The sequence below is a fragment of the Scyliorhinus torazame genome, chromosome 15, assembly GCF_047496885.1.
Source record: "Scyliorhinus torazame isolate Kashiwa2021f chromosome 15, sScyTor2.1, whole genome shotgun sequence".
Taxonomy (NCBI): domain Eukaryota; kingdom Metazoa; phylum Chordata; class Chondrichthyes; order Carcharhiniformes; family Scyliorhinidae; genus Scyliorhinus; species Scyliorhinus torazame.
The window spans coordinates 102,715,448-102,743,221 of record NC_092721.1 but is presented as its reverse complement, the minus strand read 5'-3'; the positions used below and the strand labels follow the sequence as shown (position 1 = coordinate 102,743,221).

Sequence of the window (27,774 nt, the reverse complement as noted above, 5' to 3'; positions counted from 1 at the left end):
GAGTGCGGGGGTGTATTGAGAGATACCTGGAGGTCAATGACGACGGCGAGGTCCCTGTGGGAGTGGTTTGGGAAGTACTAAAAGCGGTGGTCAGAGGAGAGCTGATCTCTATTGGGGCCCACAAAAGGGAAACAGAGGCCAAGAAAAGGGAAAGATTACTGGGGGAGATTTTAAGGGTGGACAGGGAATTTGCAGAGACCCCGGAGGAGGAATTGTACAGGGAGAGGAGACGACTCCAGACAGAGTTTGACCTTCTGACCACCAGAAAGGCGGAGGTACTGTGGAGGAAGGCACAGGGGAGGAGGTATGAATATGGGGAAAAGGCTAGTCGCCTGTTGGCTCATCAATTGCGAAAGAGGGCAGCAGCGAGGGAGATAGGAGGAATTAGAAACGAAAGGGGAGACACGGTGCGAAGGGCAGGAAAGATAAATGAGGTGTTCAAGACCTTTTATCAGGAACTGTATAGGTCTCAACCCCCAGAGGGAGAGGAGGGGATGCGGCAGTTCCTGGACCAATTGAGGTTCCCAAAAGTGGAGGAGCAGGAGGTGGTAGGCCTGGGGGCACCGATTGAGGTGGACGAGGTTATTGAGGGACTGGGAAGCATGCAAGCAGGGAAGGCCCCGGGGCCAGACGGGTTCCCGGTGGAATATTACAGAAAATATGTGGACTTGTTGGCCCCGTTGATAGCGAGGGCGTTCAATGAGGCCAGGGAGGGGGGGACTCTACCCCCGACGATGTCGGAGGCGACGATATCGCTAATTTTGAAGAGGGACAAAGATCCGTTGCAGTGCGGGTCCTATAGACCTATTTCACGATTGAACGTGGACGCCAAATTGCTGGCAAAGGTACTGGCATCGAGGATGGAGGACTGTGTCCCGGGGGTGGTGCACGAAGACTAGACAGGGTTCGTAAAAGGGAGACAACTGAATGTTAACGTGCGACGACTATTAGGGGTGATAATGATGCCCCCAGTGGAGGGGGAGGCAGAGATAGTGGCGGCAATGGACGCAGAGAAGGCATTTGATAGGGTGGAGTGGGAGTATCTATGGGAAGTGTTAAGGAGGTTTGGGAACGGGTTTATTAGCTGGGTTAGACTTCTTTATGGGGCTCCAACGGCAAGCGTAGTTACAGGTCGACATAAATCGGAGTATTTCCAACAATATAGGGGAACAAAACAGGGATGCCCGCTGTCTCCATTGTTGTTCGCATTGGCAATTGAACCTCTGGCCATGGCGTTGAGAGACTCCAGGAAATGGAGAGGGGTGATTTTGGGGGGGGGGGGGGGGGGGGGGGGAAGAGAACACCGAGTCTCGTTATACGCGGATGACCTATTGTTATACATCTCGGACCCAGCAGGGGGGAATGATAGAGGTTATGCGAATTTTGAGGGGGTTCGGGGAATTCTCGGGGTATAGGCTAAACATGGGGAAGAGTGAATTATTTGTGATACATCCAGGGGACCAGAGTAGAGAGATAGAAGGCTTGCCGCTAAGGAAAGTGGAAAGAAACTCCGATACCTGGGGATTCAGATCGCTAGGAGCTGGGGAACCTTGCACAGACTTAATCTGACATGGCTGGTAGAACAAATGGAGGAGGACTTCAAGAGGTGGGACATGCAGCCTCTATCGCTGGCGGGCAGGGTGCAAGCAATTAAGATGATGGTCCTCCCGAGGTTCTTATTTGTATTTCAATGTCTCCCTATATTAATCACCAAGACCTTTTTTAATAAAATAGACAGGAGCATCACGAGCTTCGTGTGGGCCAGGAAAGTTCCGAGAGTAAGGAGGGGGTTCCTTCAGCGTAGTAGGGACAGAGGAGGATTGGCACTACCGAACTTGGGCGATTACTATTGGGCCGCCAATGTGGCAATGATATGTAGATGGATGATGGATGATGGAGGGTGAGGGAGCGGCGTGGAAAAGACTGGAGAGAAAGTCCTGTAAAGGGACGAGTCTAGAGGCGCTGGTGACGGCGCCACTACCGTTCTCACCTAAAATGTTTACCACGAACCCGGTGGTGGCGGCAACACTGAATATCTGGGGACAGTGGAGGCGGCAGAGAGGGGTGCGGGGAGCCCTGGTGGGGTCCCCTATCAGGAACAACCATAGGTTCACCCCAGGAAGAATGGATGGAGGATTTCAGAGCTGGTACCAGTTGGGAATTAGGAGGGTGGGAGATTTATTTATAGATGGGACTTTTGCGAGCTTGGGAGCATTGGAGGAAAAGTATAAGTTGCCCCGGGGAAATTTCTTGAGATATATGCAGGTGAGGGCGTTTACTAGACAACAGGTGAGGGAATTTCCGTTGCTCCCAACACAGGGGATCCAGGACAGGGTGCTTTCAGGGGTGTGGGTCGGAGAGGGCAAGGTGTCAGAGATTTATCGAGAGATGAGGGAAGAGGGGAGGAGTCGGTGGGCAAACTAAAAGGAAAGTGGGAAGAAGAATTAGGGGAGGAGATAGAGGAGGGTATGTGGGCTGATGCCCTAAGCAGGGTAAATTCCTCTTCCTCATGCGCCAGGCTCATCCGGATTCAATTTAAGGTGCTACATAGAGCTCACATAACGGGAACAAGATTAAGCAGGTTCTTTGGAGTGGAGGACAAATGTGGGAGGTGTGGCGGGAGCCCGGCAAACCACGCACATATGTTTTGGGCGTGCCCGGCACTGGAAGGGTATTGGAAGGGAGTGATGGGAGTGATTTCGCAGGGGGTGAAGGCCCGGGTCAAACCAGGCTGGGGGTTAGCTCTATTTGGAGTTGCGGAAGAGCCGGGAGTGCAGGAGGCGAAAGAGGCCGACGTTGTGGCCTTTGCGTCCTAGTAGCCCGGCGCAGGATTCTACTCATGTGGAAGGAGGCGAAGCCCCCCCGGACTGGAGGCCTGGGTAAATGATATGGCGGGGTTCATTAAACTGGAGCAGATAAAGTTTGCCCTGAGAGGATCGGCTCAAGGGTTCACCAGGCGGTGGCAGCCATTTCTCGAGTACCTAGGGGAACGTTAGAGGGAAGACAGATGACCAGCAGCAGCAACCAAGGGGGAGGGGGGGGTGGGTTTAAGTTTAGTTTAGGTCAATAGATAAGGGGGTTTTGTTACTTGCGTATTGTTAAAATTTTCTGTATTGTTACTGTTGCGTTTGTTTTGTAAGAGGAAAAGTTGTTGTTTGGGAAAAAAAAAATTTCAATAAAATATTTTTTTTTTTTTTAAAAAGGAAAATGGAACTCTCTCGGTCGAGGTCAGCTATAAATCGTCAGAGGAAGAATTTCTGGATTGCCAGTAGGAGCCGGGGGTAAGCTTCCAGTTAAATTCTTTGAGAGCTGGCTACATTGTTCGAACTTAGAAATGAAAATTGGGCACATTAAATTAGAAAGGGCACATCATATTCTGTCTAGGGCTAGGGACAACCAATAGTGCTGGCCCTTAATTGTCTATTTTCGTAACTTCAAGGGTCACCAAAGAATATTAGAGGCAGCTATAGATGCAATGGGGCCTTGCCCTATAAAGGAAGCGATGATCTCCTTTCTTCCAAGATTTCACAGTGGCGATCCTCAGAGACCCATGAGGTTTGATTAAATTAAAAGACGCCTGAAGGCCATTGGAGTGAAATGTGCGCTACTGCATCCTGCCACACCAAGGGTGACATCTGACAACTCTAGAAAGATGTTCGACAATCCAGCTAAAGCCTTGGCTTTTAAACTTCATGGAGTAACTGACTGCAGTTCACTGAATAATCTGGACTCTATCCCTTGACATTACAGTTCCTTCCTGATTCTGTGTTGGTATTTTTCAATCTGACAGGGGTGATTTAGCAAATGAGCACTAGAGTAAGTTTTTAATCCTAGAGAATAGGGGGTGGACTTCCCAATTACTCAAAATTACTCCTCAACGTGTTCCTTCTAATTAAGGAATACGCTGTGCTGGTTGTATGACACGAGGGCCGTGTGAAGAATATCCTGCTCTTTTCATCCGTATGCTTATAATGGAGGTATATGTTTTATGGCCTCCTTTGCTCTGATCATGATGATTAGGAGTAGTGCCTCTGCTGGAAGGTAGGCGCATGGATCAGATTTTAATAGGAAAGGTTAGAATGCAGGTTTGTGCTCACCCTTTTCATGGAATACTGTGTCGCCTATCTTTTGAGGAAAAAGACTCCTTGGTGCTATTATGGGAGATTTGTAGGTGTAGCCCTACAGGGCCTCACATTTGGAGAGGATAACCCCCTTAGAGCTACTGGCTTTGGGTGTTTTTTATTATTTGGGGGGTAAAGAATCATCAATTGGTTCCTGTAAGGGTATAGACAAGTCTCATGTCTCAGGAAAAAAAAAAGAGACTTCATAAACGTGGCCCTGGTGCTTCCAGTATGGTTGGAGATGGGAAAGAGTATGTTTTGGTGAATGCTCAAGCGGCGTGGGAAAATTCTTGGCTGGCAAGCCATTTTCTTTATGTCAATATCCTATACGCTCTTTGGCTGAATAAGCAATGACTGTAGCTACTTTGAAACTCTGCTCCTGGAATGTACAAGGGATACGTCAACCTATTCATAGAAAAAAGATTCTGTCTTTCCTTTAAAAAGGAGAAAGTGGACATCGCTTGGTTGCAGGAAACTCATTTAGATGGCAAGGAGGACTAAGAATTGAAGCAGGATCGGGTGGGGCAGGTGATTTTTGCTGCATTCTCGACTAGTAGCCGCAAGGTTGTGATTTTAGTTAATAATAATGTGCCTTTTAGACTAGGGAACTGTGTGATGGACAAGAGGGGATAAGGTATGTAATTGTAATGGGGATGCTGCATGGAGAAGTATTTATAGCCCTCCGAGCTACTCTCCTGATTTTGTGACTGAAATCTTGGTGGATTTTACCGAATTAGCTTCAACAAATTCCTTCATAGGTAAGGACTTCAACTGCCATCTTAATCTTTTGATGGACAACTAGGATACCATCCACTCAATAGGCAAAGGCATTAGCATCGATATGCAAGGATATGGGTTACTTGTATGTTAGGAGACCATTACATCCCAAAGATAAGAGTTTACCTTTTTTTCTGCTCCCCACTAATGTAATACCAGAATTGATTATCTTTTCATGCCCAAAACAATATTACATTCAGTAGCTTCCTGCTCTATAGGTAGTATTAGCCTCTGATCATGCCCTGGTCTTCTTGGAATTTTTATTCAGAGGGTCATCCTCGGTCTGGATCTTGGGAGATTTAATGCATCTCTGTTTAAGGATCATAACTTTATCTTGTACTTTAAGGCAGAGTTTGATTTCATCTATTCAGTCCACTCGCTCTCTCTCTGAAGGAATTCCTTCCTCAATCCTGTGGGAAACCTGCAAAGCCTTTGAAAGGGGCTTAATCAATTCTTATATGGCCAGCAAAAAGCGCAAGTAAAATATGCCATAACAGAGAGGAGTATGTTAGGAATCCTAGCCATTCAATGCTAAAAGAAATTAATGCAATCCAAATGGCACTGGACTCCTTGCTGCCACAATGTGCTGACTTTAACCTGGTGTTGTAAGACTTCTTACTGTGCTCACAGCAGTCCAACGCCGGCATCTCCACACAATGTGCTGAGAGAAGAATAATGTTTGCAAAACAATAGCTACATGAATTTGGAAATAAACTAAAGTAGATATTTGACTTTCCATATGAAGAAGAAGATGGACCCTAGCTATTTCCTCGGTGCTAGATTCCAAGGTTAATAGGATTCTTAAGACAAAGCGTATTAATAGGGCATTTAAAAGCTTCTATCCCAATTTCTATAAAACAGGTTAGTCGGAGGATGCACCAATACATATAGGGCATTTTTCTCTTCCTTTAAACTCCTAACAATTTCCAAGGACCAAAGGTCAACCCTAAATGCTCCAATTTCTAAGGGGGAAATGGTATTTGCCGTGCGGCATCTCGTCTGGTGAAGCTCCAGAGCCTGATGATTTTGGAAGTGAATTTTAGAGACCTGCCAATAGATCCCCTGATTGGTATGCATATGCATATTCATTCATTCGAAGCAGGTCTGCTGCCTTAGTCGCTTTGAGAAGCAAATATCTCCTTAAATTTTGAAAGCAGGCAAGAACTCAGAGGAATGTGCATCCTGTAGGCTGATTTCACTCTTGAATGTAGACTTGAAATTGTTGTCTAAATTACTGGCGTTGAGTCTAGAAAAAGTCCTCCCCTTGATTCTCTGGAGTGATCAGGGTGGGTTCATCGAGGACCAAAATTGAGTGGAGGAGAATTATTTATTCTCCGCGCTACAGAACTTTGGGCTGGGAGGGGAATTATGATAAGTGGATACAAGTGCTTTATAAAAATCCTCTGGCAGCAGTTCTTACTAAGTTATAGATCTGATAATTTTTAGTCTTTAGCGAGGGACGAGGTAGGGTTGCGAGTTATTGAACCCCTGATGGAGAAGGGTCTGTGTAGGGGGTTGGGGCGCTGGCAACGGCACTGCTCCCGATGGCCCCAGGCAAGTACTCTGGATGTCCGGTGGTGGTGGCGACACTGAAGATTTGGAGGCAGTTGAGGCACCACTTCTGGGGGCTGGGTCAGGGGAGATGCCGATCATGGGAAATCACAGGTTTGAGCCAGAGAGACTGGATGGGAGGTTTCGGAGATGGGGGTCAGGGTATTAAAAGACCTGTTTCTGGGGGGACGTTTTGCAAGGTTGGAAGAGTTGGGAGAGAAATATGGACTGGAGCAAGGGGAAGGGTTTAGGTACCTGCAGCTCCGAGACTGCAAGGAAGAGTTCCCAATAGCGCCAACCCCCTCTCTGTTGGGAGAGGTACTGACAGCAGAGGGATTGGAGAAGGGGGTAGTGTCGGCGATCTACGGGAGGATTAAAGCCAAGTGGGAGGAAGAGTTGGGGGAGGTTATGGAAGAAGGGCTGTGGTGTGAGGTGCTCTGGAGGGTGAACACCTCAACCTCATGCGCGAGGTTGGGGCTGATACAGCTGAAGGTCGTGTATAGGGCGCACATCACGAGGGCAAGGATGAGCTGTCTCTTTGAGGGAGTGGAGGACGTATGTGAGTGGTGTGGGAGGGGTCCCGCATACCATGTACATATGTTTTGGTCCTGTCCGAAGCTGGAGAGATATTGGAGGGAGGTTTTCAGTGTCATCTCGGGGGTACTGCACGTGAACCTGGAACCAGGGCCTCTCAAAGCCATTTTCGGGGTGTCGGACTGGCCCGAGCTGCAGGCAGGTGCGGGGGCATATGTTTTAGCCTTCGACTCGCCGATTGCCTGGAGATGGGTCCTGTTGCGGTGGAGGTCAGCCTCTCAAACCTATGCTTTGGTTTGGGGGGGGGACCTACTTGAATTTCTGACTCACGAGAGGGTTGAAGGAAGGGTTCTACAATTCATGGGGACTGTTTATTATGCACCGACGAGAATTGGTTGCCATTGAGCATTGTTGTGGGGGGGGGGGGGGGGGGTTATTGTTGTTTTTGATTACACTGTTTACTGATTGACTGACTGTTAATTGTAACTTTTACTTGGAATGCACGAGCGGATGTTTTGGTCTGTATACTGACTGTTAATTTTTTTAACTTTTACTTGGAACACATGGGCTGATGTTTTGGTCTGTATTTTGAGGGACGTGCTGGTTTTGTTTGGGGGAATTGTTATTGTCTTTGTTTTTCTTTTGTTGTTTATTTGATGAAAATGTTGAAAAGGAGGAGAAAAAAAGTTTAAAAGAAGAAAGCTATTGAACCCCTGGCGGAGACAATTAGATAAAATCCTTTGGTGTTTGGGTTTCTAGCGGTGGGAAGCAACACAAGATCACGTCATATATGAATGATGTGTTGCTATTAGTGTCTAAACGGAAAATCTTCTCTTGATATTGTGGTAGGTAAATTAACTTTGCAAAATTCCCCCCCCCCCTCCCAACCATGACTGTAAACATAAGTCCCCCTGACCAATATTGGGGTTGGGTAGGTTGGCACTGATTAAGATCAATGTGCTGCCTAGGTTTTATGTATTTTACAGATACTACAAATTTTGCTTTCTGCCAAGATTTTAAGGGAAATTAATGGGGTGTTTAGCTCCTTCAGACATCAAGGAACGCAAGCTTCAACCTCACTTAAAATTGGCCAAATTGCAGCTTCCTAGTTCAAAGAAAAGTCTGGGGGAGCTGAATATTGGAATGCATCAATTAGCCTTGCATCTCGGATTTACACATCTCCATCTGGCTTGATATTGATGCTGGCCAGTCTGAATACTCCTTCCAAGATCTGTTGTTTCTTAGGGATTTTAGGACTGTGCTAAACAAGTGTGAAAATTCAATAATCAACACTCAAGAGCGTGGAGGTTGGTCCGTAAGTTGGGAGGTAGATTTAATTTGACTTCTGCTCCCTCTCCCATTGTGGATAACTCAGATTTCACACCAGGTCTTATTGACCATGGTTTTGACATTTGGAAGGTATGTGAACTTATTAGGCTAGTGGCAGGTTTAGGGGTGCTTCCTTGTTTTTTGAGCAACTGTGTCAACAATATAGCATCCCCTGGTACTCTTTTTTCAGAGATCTATAACCTAGAGATTTTATTCTCAATAAGAAATCTCTGCTACATGATGCTAGAGTCTCACCGGTGCAAAAAAAATCCTGTTATCTACAGAATCAAAGCAAAATTAGCAAGTTCTAGTCCTAGATCCTGTACGAATGTGCTAGATAATCTACGGTCTTGGGAACAGATCTCCCTGTGAATACTGATAAGACCACCGAGGTTACTATCTGGGAAAATTCCAATAGAATTTCAGTCTGTAATGGAACGAAGGCGACCCAACTTAAAATACTGCACGTTACACCAAGCGTAAGACAATGGATAGACCCCGCTATATCTTCATTGTACCAAAAATGCAAACTAGCGACTGGAGATTATAAATATTGCTTCTAGTCCCATGTCAAAATTAAATCCGACTGGTTGGGCATACTTAAGAGGTTGAGAAGATATTTGGTACGGCCTTAAGAGTTTAATTCTTGGTTATGGGGCTCCCAGACAAAAATGATATCGACACCAATGAGAAAAGGCTGTACAATATCCTAACATCTGCAGCATGAAGAATATCCTTTGTTCCTGGATTAGCAATAAACCTCCTGTTCAGAATTGGCATAAATTTATTATGGACTGCATCCCAATGGAATTTCTAACCTGTATACTCTGATCCAAATCGGATGCATTCCTAAAGGTTTGGGGGCCGAGCACAACTACACAGACTCTGTAGCGTCTGACTTACTCTGACAAGGTTTTCCATAGGTTATGTCGTTCTGCCTCTAATATACTGAACGCGATGTTTTCATGGCTTCATCCTTTCTCTCTCTCCCCCTCCCCTAACTATTACTTGTCCCCTTTACTTTTTGTATATGTGGAAGCGCCGGTTTACTGAACTGACATTGATCAGTTGAGGGTGCATTGTTTTGTTTGTAAAATCTCAATTGTTTATTTTAAACTAGTTTAAGCCAAATTTTCCACAAAACATCTGGATGAGAAATGGTTCGGAAATAGAAAGAGCCAAGACAATAAATAGAGTAGAAGTCAACAATAATGAATCCCTATGTTAATATTTTCAGAGACTGGGGGTAGATGGCAAAGAGAGAGAAAAAGAGACAGAAGACCTCTTAATACCAAAGATGGAAAAATGGAACTTTCAGATTTCAACTTCATGATCGATCAAGGTTTGCATTACTGCTAATTGTTCATCAATAATCTCCTTTCGAACAAAAAGACTGTAACCAAAAGAAATAAGCTCCGCTGTCCCTACAGAGAGCTCTGAAACTTCATTTAAAATCATTATTGTTTAAACAGAATTTGGAAATCAGCTCTAATTATGCCACTTATCTCATTTTACTCATACCAGCACTGACTTTAAAAAAGTTTGATCTTGTAGACACCACTGCAAGATAATGCGATTTGGAGAAGGGTGAAAGAGAAAGTCAGAAATAGCACTTCAGTAAAAACAAAGGGCAGAATTTTCAACACAAATTTGCTGAATTAATAGTGACCATTAGCAGGTGGAGAGCCGGTTGAAATCTCCAGCTTGATTTGCTGTCGCTCTTTAACAGGGCTGTAACATTAGCATCCTGCTTGCAGGCTCCCTGGTCAGAGAGGGCAGATGGGAACTTGTGCGGGATCTGGCAAAGGAAGAATTATTGGTCATGAAGCAGCTCATGATCATATGGGCAAGCAGATTTTGTAACAAGAATTAATTAAAAGGAGCCCGGGCAAGGTCAGAAAGGCTCAGATACATGTGTATTGCAGAGGCTGCAGCACCATAGGAATGGAAGAGACCTGGGAAGGCTGCTCCCCGAATCTCCCTCCTTACCAGGAGGTCCTGTAGCAGTTCTGAGGAACAGGGTGATATTTGTCAAGTGCAAGAGGACAGCTTCTCCAACTAAGTAGATGTGAATGGAAGTGGCTGACAAGTGAGCAGCAGATGAGGTCTTGTCAACCTAGAGACTCCAGTGCCTCAGGAAGACAGAAACGGTTTCCCAGTACTCTCTAACACTATAAGACAGGAGCAGAAGTCAGCCATTCCGCCTATCGAGTCTACTCTGCCATTCAATGAGATAATGACTGATCGAATATGATAATCATCAACACCATTTTCCTACCTTATGCCCACAACCTTTGATTCCCTTATTGATTAAAAATCTGTCGATCTCAGCCTTGAGCATAATTAACGACTCATCCTCTACAACCTTCTGTGAAAAATAATTCCACAGATTCACTACCCTCAGAAACGAAATTCTTCCTCATCTGTCTTAAATGAGTGATCCCTTACTCTAATTGTGCCCTCTAGTCCAAGAATCTCCCACAAGGGGAAAACAACCCCTTGGCATCTACCCTGTCAAGCCCCCTTAGAATTCTATGCCTTAACAGTGTTACCTCTCATTCTTCTAAACTGCAATGCGTACAGGCCCAACAACTCAACCTCTCCTCATATGAAACTTTTAGCAAGACTTCCCCTTTTTTCCCCCTCTCCATTCCCTTTGAAATATAGTAAGAAGTCTTACAATGCCAGGTTAAAGTCCAATAGGTTTGTTTGGAGTCATTAGCTTTCAGAGCACAGCTCCTTCCTCAGGTGAATCACCTGATCAGGTGATGAAGGAGCTGCGTTCAGAAAGTTAGTGACTCCATACAAACCTGTTAGACTTTAACTTGGTGTTGTTAGACTTATTACTGAGCCCACCCCAGTCCAATGCTGGCATCTCCACATCTTTGAAATATAGGCCAACATTCCATTTGCCTTCCCTGTTACCTGCTGAACTTGCATGCTAGCTTATGATTTATGCACAAGGACCCCCAAATCCCTCAGTGTTGTAGTTTTCTGCAGTCTTTTTCAATTTAAATAATATTCAGCTCCTTTATTTTTTCTACCAAGTGCATAACCTCACATTTTCCTGCATAATGTTTCATATGCTAAGTTTTTGCCCACTCACTTAACCTGTCTATATCCCTCTGTAGACACAGTCACTTTCACCACTTGCCTTCCCCACCTATTTTTGTATCACCCACAAACTGGCAATAGTACATTCGCTTCCCTCGTCCATGTCATTTATATATAGTAAACAATTGCAGCCCCAGCACTCCACTAGTTACAGGTTGCCATCCTGAAAATGCCCCTCTTATCCCAACTCTATTCTATTGCACAATATTCCACAGAACACCACATCTTGCAGCTCCACTCATTCCTCTCTCCCCAGGTACAACATATCCATCTGAACAGACACTCCCTCTTATCCTCGAGCCCTCTGGCAACCAATGCCTCAATCTGACCCTCCACAATGTCCTTCTACATAAGCTATTTCCAACTTTGACCCTCTCCTTTCAGGGTAAAGACAGAGACCCATTGGGGTGGGTTGCACTAGATGTGGTTCTTCAGTAATGTGCACTTTGATGACTACTGAAAGATCATGCCCACTTTGGAAGGAGGATATGATCTTTCAATGGTCTGCCAGAAAGCCTGAGCCACCAGTTGCTCAGGAATGGTATAAGCATTGAGCCCCTGCAGCATGGTAGCACAGTGGTTAGCACTGTTGTTTCACAGCGGCAGGATCCCGGGTTCGATTCTTGCTTGGGTCACTATTTGGGCGGAGTCTGCACGTTCTCCCAGTGTTTGCATGGGCTTCCTCCAGGTGCTCCGGTTTCCTCCCACAATTCCTGAAATACATGCTTGTTAGCTGAATTGAACATTCTGAATTCCCCGTGTACTCGAACAGGAGCCAGAATGTAGCGTCTCGGGGATTTTCACAGTAACTTCATTGCAGTGTTAATGTAAGCCTACTTGTGACAATGACAAAGATTATATACATCCTGGATGGGAATTTCACTTCCTTCAAACTAGAATTCTGTGTCCATCCCCTCTTCCCCCTGGAGCATCAGTATGTAACAGAGGTGAAGGCAGCAACTGCAGCTCCTCTTGTTCATAAGAAGTTCAAGATGGAGCTTCGTAAGCTGCTCCCATGCCATGGTGAAGACTGGCAGGAAGGAATTGCAGCTGAATTTTGGGAAGGAAGCAAAATGAATTTCAATAAGTTGGAATTGCTAGTCAAGTAGTACAAGTAGACTCTCTGGAGCGGTGTAAGCTGCAGCCTCTGATACGGCCATGGAGTTTTATTGATCAAAGGTTTCTTGTGTTGTTTCAGTGATGTAGCTCTCAGATGTGTACATGCCTGGTTGACCCTGGCGAGTTTCTGACAGTCTAGGAAATATATATACCGGCTGTTCAAGTCAGAATGCGGGTTAAAAACAGGAATTGAATTACCTATTAGAATATTTAAATGATTTACCCAATAGCTGCAAAGGGGGTTCCATTCACCTTCAAACCCATCGAGGTGAAAAGCAGAAGTGGGTGGTTGGCATTGGTATCCCGATTCCTGACTTTTAGGGGATTTAACTCTCTGCACGTTTAAAAATTCACGTAATTCAAAGTTTGAAAATGATGACTTCACTTTTCTACTGTTCCACTGTAGTCACCTTCATATAACCTGTTCTAACCAGAAAGACCAGTTACTGCATCTTAACTCCTGCATGTGTTCAGTCAACACAATATGTACTCAACAGATCTACCTTCAACAGGTTTTCTTCCCTGATGATTAGATGCACTATCATTATAGGAATCTCATCCATCAGAAAACTGCCGAGCCAAATTACACAGCGATCAAATTTTCAACAGCCAACTGGAGCATCACTGTTAACGGAGGAAAAAAGTGCAAATATACAGCCGGTGCATTAGCATCGGAAGAGAGAAGACAGGTATCATTTTATTCTGGGAATGGTATCAATGTTCTGTTTAAAATAAAATATAAACAGCCTTGTTTTCTGCAAACAGAAAGTGGCATTTATGAACGTACAACCCTCTGATCATTAGCCAGCCATGGGCAGATTTTGCTCGCCTGAGTTCAGCCCAATTAGGACCAACCAGATTATTACAAGTTCAAACACTCCAGACTTGCAGTCGCAGTTTGTTTGTGATACAGATTTCAAAATCAACACTCATTAGAACAACTTTGCCTTCCAATCTTGCGTCACCTGGTTGCACAGATGATCATCTGGTGTAGCCACAGTGTTGTACCGATAGCAGTTAGATCATTCATTCGTCAGAAAACAGTTCATGAACATTTGGGCAAGAAGATTTTGTAACAGGAATTGATATTTAAAAATTGGAAGAGATTCCAGTAACTGTTAATCTGTTGCACAAAACAATGTAGTTATTCCAGCAATGCTTTGCATTTTTCAGACAATCGCTGAATAATGATAACCTGATGTTGCTTCTCTTAAGATTATCAAAATAAGAATCCAGAGCATCTTAATGTGCACACAAAATAACAATTCTTTATTTCCAGACCGTGGCACTTGAGTTCCTAAAATCATATGTAATGGCAGTAATGTTTGAATCTATCCTCCCCAATACAAAATTGGCGAGTGGCCTCAGGATTCCAACGATGGCACCAGTTGGTGACATTTCCAATGCAAAGTGAAGTGACAAATTTAAAAAAAAACAATGGAGCATTCACAGCATACATGACAGTCCAAATGCTGCCCGAAATTAATCAATGTTGTTAGTGACAAAGTAAGCATTGTGGCAAAGGAAATTTCAGCAGACCGCCTAACTGGAATATGCATATATGCAGGTGTTGTAATTCAGATACATCATGCAGAAAAAGCAAAAAGGCAAAAGATTCCTTGAAAAAGTGAGCAGATGGTGCAAGGACAACAACTAACGCATATACAATGCTTTGCATGTAGGAAAACATCCCAACATGCTTTACAGGAGTGTAATCAGACAAAATAACTAAAGAAAGAAATATTAGAACAGGTGATCTAAAGTTTCATCAAAGCTACAGATTTTCAAGGAGCATGTGCTGGGAGAAGAACTGAGATAAACACAGGAATAACCAACAGGAAAAACCAACAGGCAAGTTTTTCCCAGGAGGGGATATGTTTATTAAAGGAAAGGGATTTGGAGAGTGCATTCAAGAGTATGGCATCATGACAGCTGAAAATTGGATGGGATTACAGAAATCAGAGGCCATGAACATGGATAATTTCCACACACGAATGAACTGGGTGCCAAAACGTCATGAAGAAAGGGACAGTGAGAAAGCAGGATGTTCTACAGGATGGATATGAGCAAGGTGAAAGTGAAGGTAAAGTTGCAGTGTGTACATGGCAGAACTTGGGAAGCTGGCGAGGAAAACCTTGGGGGGAGTCAAACATGGCAGTGACAAAGGTATTAAATAGTACTTTAGCAGCAGCTGGGGTATAGTGCAACACTAATGTAAACGGGCAGTATATGAGGAGGCCACAAACAGAATTTGAAGCTCTTCTCAGGACCAAACAGGAGACCAAGAATGCACACTCAAGAGTTAATCTACTGCAAGGTAATTAGCAACTGCTAAATATCATGTCTCCTCTGAGTCAGTGCATTTTTCTTGGATTTAATTTCAATGCAAACAATCGCGAAACCCAGGGATCATAACTAAAAACTCGTACTCTGTACATCAGCTACTGGAATGCATCTTGCACATTGAGAGTGAATTCTCCTCCCTCTCTCTCCAAACAATGAGCTGAATAAACATTCCGAACTGAATCAAGACATGGGTTTTGAACCAGCAGATAGCTTCATTTACAGATGAACAAACAGTACACACGTGATATACATTTCCCTTTCTCCCTGCTTTTTTTCTGAACATGGCCTTTAAAACAACAAGGTCCCTTGGCTGTAAACTTCCTGTAGCTTAACTATCCCTGGCTAAGGTTTTAGCTAGTTACTGGTCTCACACACCTATTCTTCTCCTACTCAAAACCATTTCTGGGGTGTGAATATTGTTCGATATCATGAAATTCTGGAATCTTAAATGAAGTTGTCAATCACAGAAGCTTCAGCCAAATCAAGAGCTCCATTCATTTCTCAGAATACCTATTAAAGTTACTACTATAGGTGGGGGCTTGCTCCTGGAACAAAACAACACCTTAAGCAATACGTCTTAAAAGTATTCATCTCTGTCAACAGCATTAAATGTTTGGAATTGCAACCTTCTGAATTCTGCTGGGCTAGCTGAGACATATCGGGGACGATTCTCCGAGCCCCACGCCAGGCCGGAGAATTACCGCAACCGCGCCACGACGCCAGCACGCGATTCTCCGAGGTGCGGAGAATCGGCGCCATTTGTGCCGGCGCGTTTCTCCGGCCCGGATGGGGCAAGCGGCCTGCGAATACGACAGAGTCCCGCCGGCGCCGTTCACCCCTGGTCGCTGCTGGCGGGAACTCTGCGCGGAGGGTCGGAGGGGGGGGGCGGCCTGTGGGGCGGGGAAAAGCGATCCTTCACGTGGGGGGGGGGGGGGGGGGGGGGGAGCCTCAGATGGGGTCTGGCCCGCGATCGGCGGGCCGGCCTCTCTCCTCCGGGCCTACTTTGTTGCACGGCCGGTCCCTTAACACCGACGCCATGTTGAGTCGGGGCCGGTGGACTGAAGAAGTCCCCCGCGCATGTGCAGTTTGGCGCGGCCCAACTGCGCATGCGCGGGTTGCTGCGGTGCCCATTTGGCGCCGGGATGGGAGGCTGGAGCGGCGTGAACCGCTCCAGCGCCATGCTGGCCCCCTGTGGGGGACAGAATCAGTCGTACCCGGGCCCGTTTTGCACCATCGTGAAACGCGTCAACGTTCACAACGGCGCGAACACTTGGTCTCCATTTTGCAGAATCGCTGCCAAGGAGTTGAATGGCCTGATCACATTAGGTGTCATGCTGCTTCTAGCAGTACATAATCGAAGTGTTTAATTTTTTTTAAATGGCACAAGCAAATTTACATATTCAAACCTTAATTAGGATGACTTTGGTGGGTGGCGCGTTGGCGCAGTGGTTAGCACTGCTGCCTACGTGCCGAGGACCCGGGTTCAATCCCAGTCCTGAGTCACAGTCTGTGTGGAGTTTGCACATTCTTCCCATGTCTGCGAGGGTCTCACCCCCACAAGCCAAAGATGTTCAGGGTAGGTGGATTGGCCACACTAAATTACCCCTTTTGGAAAAATAATTGGGTACTCTAAATTTATTTTTAAAAAGGATTATTTTGGTGTTGCCAATGTTAAGTTCGAAAAAAAATCTTGCTCAGTTGCAGCTGGATGTTAGACACTGCTCATGGAATACATGATGTGGAGATGCCGGCGTTGGACTGGGGTGAGCACAGTACGAAGTCTTACAACACCAGGTTAAAGTCCAACAGGTTTGTTTCGATGTCACTAGCTTTCGGAGCGCTGCTCCTTCCTCGGGTGAATGAAGAGGTACGTTCCAGAAACACATATACAGACAAATTCAAAGATGCCAAACAATGCGACCATTAGCAGGTGATTAAATCTTTACAGATCCAGAGATGGGGTAACCCCAGGTTAAAGAGGTGTGAATTGTATCAAGCGTATCAAGCCAGGACAGTTGGTAGGATTTCGCAGGCCAGATGGTGGGGGATGAATGTAATGCGACATGAATCCCAGGTCCCGGTTGAGGCCGCACTCATGTGTGCGGAACATGGAATACAAGATAGTGGTAGAGAGGCAAGCTAAATGTTGTGGAACTGTCTCCAGTTGACATTGCAGAGGGGCAGAATGTAAACCAGGAAGCGGGGGCCGAAGATAGAACCAAATGTGCTAACAGACACAAATTAGCAAGCAGCAAAAAGAAACTTACAAATCAGAGAAAAACTATAACCCCTAAAATAGATCACAAATCATACATTCAACTGAACACTAAGCCAAGTCAGAGAATAGGCATCAAGGGTTTGGAAAAGAGAGAGCAAGAGAATAACATGGATAATCCCTATTCATCAATCAGGCCTATTTATTTTGCTTTCTCTTTCCCCAAAACACATTTTGTGAATTCTCAAATATTCATCCATGATTCTAATCTGGTATAGGCTTCAAATGACATTTCCTGCTAATTTACCAGTATTCTGTAACATGGTTATCCTACTGATTTGCCTCTACGCCTAAATTGCCATTAAATGTTATTCCCTTGTCTAATTGAGCAATCTGAATCAACTTTTTAATATTGTGGTACTTAATTTGCCTCTGCAAACTACACTGCTGTGTTGATTCAAACAGCAAAACAGAGAAACTGGGCAAAAGTTAGCTAAACATTCAGTGTGGGATTGGAATGGCAGAGAGATAGCAATGTAACCCTTGTACAATTGAGCAATCTGAATCAATTTTGTATCACGGTACTCAATTTGCCTCTTCTACTGCAAACTACACTGCCGCGTTGGTTCAAACAGCAGAACTGAGAGGAGTAGGCAAAAGTTACCTAAACATTCAGTGTGGAATTGGAAGTGGCAGAGAGATAGCAATGACATTACTTGAATCAATCAAGTGCTGTGGGTGGGAGAGAAAGTGATAGCTATTAGGTTCATGATAAGACAGGATCAAAGCTACTAATCAACAACTATTTTGCCACTCTTGTTGGAAGGTGCAATTTATAACAGTCAAATGCAATGCATGATGACAACAAAAGGTTCACTAGTCCCCAAAGACCTTCTCCATCAATGCTAATTAAATCAAAGTACTAATTTGGTGGCAGGAAGTGGAGAAAAGCAAATTTAAAAACAACTTGATTATATGACTTTGCAGAGGCATACCAAACGAGCTGTGGTCTGAAAGACATGCTGCCTTAGAAAATAAGGTCTGAAAAGTACTCCATACAAATCACTTTATGTCGTAAAATTTTATGCAGGTAGGCACAGCATGATCACACAAAAAGCAATTGAAATGAAAGACCAACCAGTAAATTTGCTTGGTGTTGGTTGAGGAACAAATGTTGGCCAGGCTCCGGTAGAATTCCCTGATTTTACCTAAGTCCAACGGAATCCAACAAGCAGATGGGGCATCAGTTTACTGCCTTGCCAGAAAAATGGCACTTCTGATGATGCAGCGCCCACCCAGTACCAGTACTCTACTGGTGGCAATCTAGATTGTATACTGAAGTACTGGCGTGAGATTTGAATTATCAACCTACAGAATCAGATGTATGCACTACTGAATGCATCTAAATGACATGACATTCCTTACAAAAGATAAAAATGAATGGCATGTCACACATCAGATTATTCAACGTAATTGCCTCAGGATGGCACGGTGGTGCAGCAGCTATCACTGCTCCCTCACAGCACCGAGGACCCAGGTTCGATCCTGGCCTCGGGTCACTGTCCCTGCGGACTTTGCACACTCGGTGTTTGTGTGGGTCTCAGCCCGATAACCCAAAGATGTGCCCACTCTAAATTGCCCCTGAATTAGAATTTTGTTTTAAATAAATATATTTTATAAAAACATAATTGCCTCAACAATAATGAGATTTAAAGATTTACTGTGGATTTCTATGCGTCTTGGATTAATTGGACGATTTTAGAAAAGTAGTCAACCACAGTATTTTTCATTTCAATATAAACTTCAAGTTATTTGACATTTTAAATGATAGTTTCAATGAACCTTTTAGGATATATGGTCAAAAGCACCTCACTTATCGCCTTTACTTGGTGATGGGTCAGTGGCATTTATCTCTTTCAAGGAAATCAGCATGGCCAATATCACTTATTGACAACTTCAATTGGGACAAAAGAACACTTAAGTATTGGATAGTTAAAACTGTTTGATCACCACTTGGAATTTGTGTTATCACACATTAAATGTTAAATTCTTCTCACAAATTCCAAATTGTGAACGAGTACTTGAAATGGAAGGTTAAACAATCTTTCAATGATTTCATGAATAACATAGTACATAGCAAACATAGTACAGTACTGTATTACTTTGGGAAAATATTTCCAGTTAAGTATTACTTTTGGAAAAGACTTCCAGTTATTGAATTGATTTTTAAAAATCAAATTTCATATTTTTAACTAAATCACCTTCCTCCAAGTATTGACAATGCAACAGCTGCAGCTTAAAATGTTCCTTCCATACCAATCAATAAGTGTGCTGCTACCACAGAAAAGTGCATTTTCCAATGATGAAAACATGTACAGTGCTTAAATGGCTCATTGCCAAAACTTCTAGTTTTCCTGGTTAGGGTAGAGAGGAGGGGTGCGTCTGACCGATCGAAGAGCAGCAGGTGCAAAGGCACACATAGAACGGAACAGAAGGAAGGGTTGCAGGGGGCGGCAGAATGATTAGCACTGCTGCCTCACGATGCCGACGACCAGGGTTCAATCCCGGCCCACTGGCCGTGTGGAGCTTGCACATTCTCCCCATGTCTATGTGGGTCTCACCCCCACAACCCAAAGATGTGCAGGGCAGGTGGATTGGCCACGGCCATGCTAAATTGCCCCTTAATTGGAAAAAAAAAAAGAATTGGGTACTCTAAATTTAGTTTTAAAAAGCAAGTTTTTCCGAGGGAGAAAAGACTCTAGCATCACAGAAACCCAAGTTGTACTACTAGGTCAGTAACATGTAGCATCACAAGTAACCTCAATACTTGTTTTGTACAGGTCAAGTAATTTTTGAACACCGACAAAATGCCTAAATTTGTATAATAGAACAGGCCTTTTGAAAATAAGTTGATTACATCATATATAGTAATAATACATACTGACCATATTATTTTCTGGTAATTACAAGTTCATGAGGTCAATTGTTAGTGATATCATAATCATTAATATTTCACCATGGACATGAATACATGTTAACTGGATGATACTAATTTTGGTCATCAAGAGTCATCCTCAAATGCCAATCAAGTTTATTTTTAAATAAAAATCAGAATCTAAGATTATTCAGTTATCCTACATCAAGGATTAGACCACACAATTATTAACAGCTTGAAATGTACTCTTGCAAATTATGACACCCGAACCTCTCAATGAGGGCATCAAACTGGAAAGTGATCCAGCATCTTGCAACATTTCCCACAAGTGTTTACACTAATCAAATATCATACCATATACTAATTAAGTGCCATGATTTCCCTAAAAGTTCTGAGCTTGTGAAAGTTATAGTTTCCAAGTGAATCTAAAGCTATAGAAAATCACTTTCCCATAACAACTGCTTTTATATCATGCCAGAATCTGCATTATATCACTGGTCCCTGATATGGAGGTCTCACATGGCCAATTGCAACTCAAAAATAATCTCATCACTGCTCAATAACAGAACAAATCTTTATAAATTTAGAGTACCTAATTCTTTTTTTCCCCAATTATGGGGCAATTCAAAGGTCAATCCACCTACCCTGCACACCTTTTTGGATTGTGGAGCAAGACCCACACAGACACGGGGAGAATGTGCTAACTCCGCATGGACAGTGACTCAGGCCAAGGATCGAACCCAGATCTTCGGCGCTGTGAAACATAGAAACAAAGAACAATACAGCACAGGAACAGGCTCTTTGGCCCTCCAAGCTTGTGCCAATGTGAGGCAGCAGTGCTAACCACTGAGCCACTGTGCTGCCCAATTCTACCAAATGTTCAGTTTAAAATTACAGTGAATTTCAGCAGCTTACTTTCAGGCTGCACCTGGCTGCTAAATCCCACATGCCTGGAGTTGGCACTTCAATCAGTGATAACCAAGTTGAGTGAAAAGGAAAGAGGGATGTCTTGAGTGAAGCAGGGTAAGGTTAACTGGATCAGAACATGCAGACATTATTCAGCCCTTATTTTTTGATTCATTTTACAGTTAAGCAGATAAATTTGGGAAGCTAAGATACGGGTTTAAATTTAGATGCTTCTCCACAGTACAGACTGAAGAGCTCGGAATCAAAAAAAATTAAGGCGCAAGAGATCAACTGAAGAGAACTGCAAAGTTCACCTCAAAGTGAACATTTAGAAGTATGCAAGAATGTTTTTCATTCCTGGACCAGTAAAAAGTGTCAGTTTTGTATCCTATTTTTTTTTCCAGTAAAATAAATTTTGACCCTTTACTATGTATACAGTTGGAGCTCATCTCTTGAATGAGCCTCAATAGTAGTCAGCAGCTTATTTGACCTTGGGGAGGTATTGCACCAAAGCCAACATTACTCTTAACCAATGCCCACCAATAGACTTTCAATAGAGGTAGGTGGATAGCAATCAGGAAATGGATTGCTGACTTTCCCCTGCATAACTAATAAAGGATCAGTGAAGCCACATAAAACATCCCTATTGCTGTTCTGGTAGTAATCATCTAATTCAGCAAGGATTGAATCAGTTTTATTTGATTCAGCCAGAATGTACGCTGGAAATTGATGTTTTTAAATGCTCACTAGGCTTGAATTTTAGTACACCTGGGTGGGAGATACGCACTACAGATGGTCTCTTTCATCCAAGCGCAGTGATTTTCATAGAATTTACAGTGCAGAAGGAGGCCATTCGGCCATCGAGTCTGCAGCAGCTCAGGGAAGTGCACCTTACCCAAGTCCACCCTAGCCCCACATCTCCACCCTAGACCCTTAACCCCAACTAACCTTTTTTGGACACTTAAGGACAATTTAGCACAGCCAATCCTCCTAACCTGGACATCTTTGGGTTGTGAGAGGAAACCGGAGCACACGGAGGAAACCCACGCACACACGGGGAGAACATGCAGACTCCGCACAGACAGTGACCCAGCCGGGAATCGAACATGGGACCCTGGAGCTGTGAAGCAGCTGTGCTAACCACTGAGCTACCGTGCTGCCCACAGAAGATCAGGATAGGATTGTTACATTCTCATTTATATGCATTACAAACCATTCTCATTTGTATGCATTACAAACCACTCTGCATCAGCAAGTAGTAGAAAGCCAACCTCCGAAAATACATCAAATGAGTAATCTGAAAACTGAGTGTGTTATTTTTATTGATTGAAACTGGCAAATCTTTTCATTCTCTAAACTACTTACTAAGCTAATAATGCCAGTGTAACTAATTGTAGCTCAATTAACAAACCATTCTGAAGTTATAATTTTGTTGTTACCTTATACCATTCTCCTCCCAAAAATGCCTATTGTTCAAGACTATCAATGGTACTCAAATCAGCTCCAGAGGTTAATAATGCCACTTGAGAAAACTATTCTTGTAATTTCCATATTTTGCAAGAAAAACAGCTGAGCTCCCATTCTCAACATGCAAATATCCAAACATTGATGTGCATGTACTCTGGGACACAAATTAGTGATTTTCCAGCACATGAATTTAACATTGCAGCAGTAGTTAAAAAGTTTCATTTTTAAACAAAAGACTAAAATCTAATGTGCTTTTCTCCTGGTATGTTGATTTTGTTGATTTTTGTTTTAAATGTGGGGCATTGCAGCACAGCAAGTATGCACCAAATGGATTACACCAAAATGGAAACGCTCATTCAAAATCACCAGAGAGCACAAAACATCTAAAAGAAAAAGAACAGATATAGAAAGCCTGATGGCAGTATGAATCACATATATCCGAAAAGGGCCAATCACTAGAAGCTAGCAGGCAGTTTTAAAATTTTTAACGTTGTTTAGTTCTCAGTTTTACTGCAGCAGCTCTGGTTGAGTTCCCAGACCGAGTTTACAATGGTTTTTTTTTTAATGCGTCCCATGAACTGTAAAAGGAGCATCTTATATTGGATCAACATATTTCATTAACTGACAATTTTTTAAAAATAAGTGTTCTTACTACTCATCAGAATTAGCACTAAATTATTTTGAAGGGCGTGAAAGTGACTATTGGTACTGCATTGGATTCAAGCCACACACATCTCAGCCAACTGCTGTACCTTTTGGAAGCCAATTCTAGGTAACACTAGGTAATGAGGCATATTTTCAGAAACAGGAGAAGCTTCCAATCTGGGACACTTAGGTGCTCTTCTTCAACCTATGAAAAGCCAACAAGTTCCCATATAATTAAAGACGCTAGGGATACAGTATCTTGAAGGTGCATGCAGTCCTGCACCTTATTTTCAAACTGAAAAGAATCTCTCTCAATCAATAGAAGATTGAAAAATATGCCTTAGTTAAAACAGTCATTTCAATTGTAGAAAAATGCTTATTCATTATAACGTGAATATGAGGTGGGCTGTAATTTCTGTCCTCAATAGTTGCTTTCAGACGTGTAACCACAGTTACCACATCACAGCAGACCACAAAAATGTAAGAAAGCCCCGAGACTTGCCTCCGCCCCTCCCACCGCAAACTCCCTACCAGTAAATGCACTGCATCAAAAAAAATCTGGTGAAACTATGCAATAAAAAAAATAATAAAAATGTATACGCCAAAACATTAGCGCCGGTCCATTGAACTAAATCAAGGCCAAGGGCGTTATGTGGGGCCTGGTGCCGTATGAAAACTAGGGAGACTTTCCCCTGACAACACACACAGCCCCCGACACCAACTCCAAACACAACCCGCTGGGGTTAAAAATTAAACCCAGCGGCCGAGGACCACAGCGGCCGGGTCAGGACGCTCTTTCATTTTTGCTGTGAGAATGTGCAAGTGCTTACAGTCAAGGTGCTTCTTCTTGGGGCCCATAATCTCGTGTGTGGTGGCTTTGCAGACGGTTTTAGAGACGGCCGAGCCGGTGACACTGTGCTGAGCCGCGGCGATCCGATCCGTGATACTCTGTCCCGACATCTTCCCTCCTCGCCAGCAGCAGATACACACAGAGGGGGTTTAAATCCCTCTCACTCAGCAAATCCCGGCCAGGAACACCAGGAGGGAGGGAGGGGAAACAAAACAAAAAGTAAACTGAAAACCCGGCAAGGGAGGGAAAATCAAGCAGAGCTGGCTGCACTGGAGCTTTCCCCCCCCCCCCCCGAATTTATATACAAGGCGGTCACTCGGGCAGCTGTCGCCACCCAGGGTTCAAATCCTCTTTCTTCCTCTGCCGAAAAGGAGCAGGAGTTAGAGGAAAATGGCGGGTTTGAACCAGGCTCCTGCCCACTGGATCGTTATCATGTGATCACCCACCAACCTCGTACCAGCCAGTCCCAGGCTCTCCCCTGCAGCCCAGCCTCACACTACTGCTGCTTCCAGCAAAATATGCCCCTCCCTTCCTCCCTCCCTTGTCTGCCTCTGCCAAATGAGAGATTCGTTTTTGTTCGTTGAGCCTTTCCGCCCATCCATCTGGATTTATGCACATCTGTCTACACGTGTACAGTTTTTGCACACGAGAAGCTGCATCCAGAATATAGATTGCAACCGCCTGTAGATCTGTGTCTTGAATAGCCCTTTACCTTTTGTTTCGAAAGCGAGAGATTATTTATAAGTGAAATGTGATTTTTGCAACAAAAGTAATCGCTGCAATAACTTTTAACAGCAATGTTCAAGAAGATTTTCAAATGACATATTTGTCTTTTATTCGTGAAATTGATTGCTGCCAGTCTTCATTGCCTGAAATGAAACTCTTCTTAAGCTCAGTTGTTGACTGATGATTTTAAGAGCCAGATATTGTTTTCAGTGGAAAAAAGTACAAATATGTTTGCCTTCAAAAATGAAATAAAAAGAGACAGACAGACAAATGAAATCACCAGTTAATGCTGAGAAAGCAGGCCGCCATACACCCGCTCAGATTTTTGAAATTGCCTTAAAGGACCAGTTCAACAATCTTTGAAATATGTTGACAATTCTCAAATCAGAGCAAGGGTACTCAACCTTTATCCTTCTGAGCCACCCTTCCCGTAATATAAAAATTCCACAGACCTTCTGTAATACAAGTACTTTTTCAATACAAAAATTTGTTGTATAATTAAACATTTATCTTCATTATTAATGTTGTTTTACTTATACCTTGACTGTTATACTCCAACCTTTCCCATTTCTTGGGCTGTGATTCTTTTCTCAACATTTCAACTGAGCAGAGAAACCTCACAAAATTATCCTTCCAATCTGAAAGTTCTTGGTACGTTTTAAGCAAGAAATTACTGTCGCTTCTGCGTTCATCTTAGATATAAAATATACAACAACAAATGGGTATTTGGATGGAGAAAAGTTTAAAGTTTACTTACACCCGTACCTTTCTTCACAAGGAGATTCACCACCATGCTGTAGGATCAATGGACCTCAGGGTTCAAGACTTACTAGCTCATTAGAGGGATAGACGGTCCTGATTTAGCAGCGATCAATAAGAAAGAGTTGCTCACATTGCCTTGGTGAAAAAAGCCAGCAAATATTCAAGCAGCTCACAGAGGTCACTTCTACATTTGAAACAGCATTAAGTGCTCTTAAAAATACTTTGGGCCAAAGAAAAGTGTGATGATCAAACAATGTACATTCCATTGTGGCAAATGGCTTCTACAGCTAAATTTTGCATACAAATTAACTAATTTGTGACCAATTAATTGTAAATACTTGAATTCCACAAATTAGGGAACATCTCATGGAGGATGATGATTTAACCTAGAAAAATGCCATGACTTTGGCAGTCCAATTGGAATCTGCCATGTTTTATTCAAAGAGGTTACACAGAAATGCACTCTCAGACTCAGGGTTGCAGACACAGCTCAAGTGCAAGAATTATGGACAAAGGGATATTAACACTCTCATCAACACATGCCTATCGCAGTCAGATTACGTAAAAAATGTGCCTAGATTGTGGAACTGCTCATCAATTCACAATGCCATGTCCAGCTCAAGGGAAAGACTCATGCTTGAAGTTGATTCATTTTATTTAGATGTGCAGGTCATCAAAAAGAGGACTTCATCGGTTCAACGCTTGGAGGATCCAAGCCTTCTGAGAGTGAATTAGAGCATGCGTATACCATCACAAATGGTAAAGCACGAAGTCATTTTAAGAATTTTTCAGTTGAGATCATGGGCACCTCAGGGTTGTTTCTCATGATGTTGGCACAGAAGTACCTATTTTGAGTGACAAACTTTAGCATCAGTATTTTTGCCAACTTTCTCTCACTTCTGCGACAGAGACTCTTCAAGCTTACAATGACTCAATTATTCTGGTTTTGGGAAAGATCACAATTCCAGTCTAGTATTAAACCCTCAACCTAAACATGTTCATGTTCAATGTAGCTAAAGGCAGAATCAAAATCACATTTTCAACAGGCTTGAATTCAAACTTGAATATAGTATTGGGGTATCTGGCCTAGCAAGGAATAACGTGGAACTGGGAAATGGTACTGCCCATAGTGTGATGTAAAGAAACACATGATCTGAGACTAGGGTCAGTTGTTGACTGGACAGAGACCTGTGCAGAAGCAAGCACAGAGTTAACTCATAGCTTGGGCTATACCCTGTATATATGTACATACTTATGTGTTATCATTGAACACTAAATGTTCAACCATGCAAGATTCAGAGTCTCTTTATGAGACCTACTGAACATATAACATACAACAGAAGACCCATTAAGAGCGCACATTAACTTGATCAATACGACTAGATTTAGGGAGATCAAGGGGTACTGTGATGATTCTAACATTGACACATCAATTCTGCCAGTTTTTCCAAATTTGAAATGGTTGCCATTAGCAACCCATGCCCATGGTCACATAGAAGCTAAAATGGCTGGAAGCAGACAGGCATAATTGAACAAGTTGAATCATCACCTGGAAATTGAACCTAGTTGTTGCACAGCACAAAAAAGGTGAACTTGGACAATACACCGACCTTAGGATGGTCAACAAAGCTTTGATCCCAGACAAGTATCCACTTGCTAAAATCCAAGAGCTTTCAGCATCACTTTGTGACTCCACATGCTTTACGAAGCTTAACATGTGACAGAGTTGTCTTCAGATACCACCAAGCAGAGCAAAACCAAAATCTTACAGTATTCACTATTCATGAATGTGTGTTTCAGTACCACAGAATGCCCTCTGTAATAAGTTCAGCATTTAAGAAGAGCATTGTTTCAGTCTTGTCAGATGTTGAGGGGGCACTCAACCTGCTTGATGACATTATTGCCCATGAAAGAGTCAAAACAGAATATGATCAGTGGTTATTGCCAGTGCTCACTCAACTCGCACAACATAATTTGACACTTAACAAGCACAAAATGCACATTCGGGTCACCGAAGATTGATTTTCTTGAGAACAATGTGACTGAAGCTGGAGTTAAACCCACACACCGCTACGGCAAAGCCATTACTATGCCTCTGACCCCTGTTTAACATGAAAAAGTTGACATAATTCCTCAGTACTACCAATTTCATCACAAATCAGTTCCTGGGAACAAAGAAGTCTGGGAGCCTCTTTGGAAGTTATTGTGCAAGATGTACAATGGGAACGTACAATTGCCCAGCAAACAGCATTTTGAATATTAAGGATAACATCTCTGCCTGTCCTCACATATTCCCACTCACCTGCGGAAACGTATATCACATCAGATCGGGCAAGAAATGCAATTGCATCTGTACTCTCACAGTACATTGAAGGAA

General features: G+C 43.3%; 1 protein-coding gene across 1 annotated transcript in view; it reads right to left on the bottom strand.

The window, feature by feature from the left end:
* LOC140391319 (phosphatidylinositol-binding clathrin assembly protein-like) overlaps positions 1 to 24,383 on the bottom strand; it is a 170,281-nt gene extending 145,898 nt beyond the window's left edge. Inside the window, exon 1 of the mRNA XM_072475910.1 lies at positions 23,890 to 24,383. Within this exon, the coding sequence (XP_072332011.1) occupies positions 23,890 to 24,019 (130 nt within the window). The 5' untranslated portion in view covers positions 24,020 to 24,383. The remainder of the gene's footprint in view (positions 1 to 23,889) is intronic.
* Between the last annotated feature and the right edge of the window lie 3,391 nt (positions 24,384 to 27,774).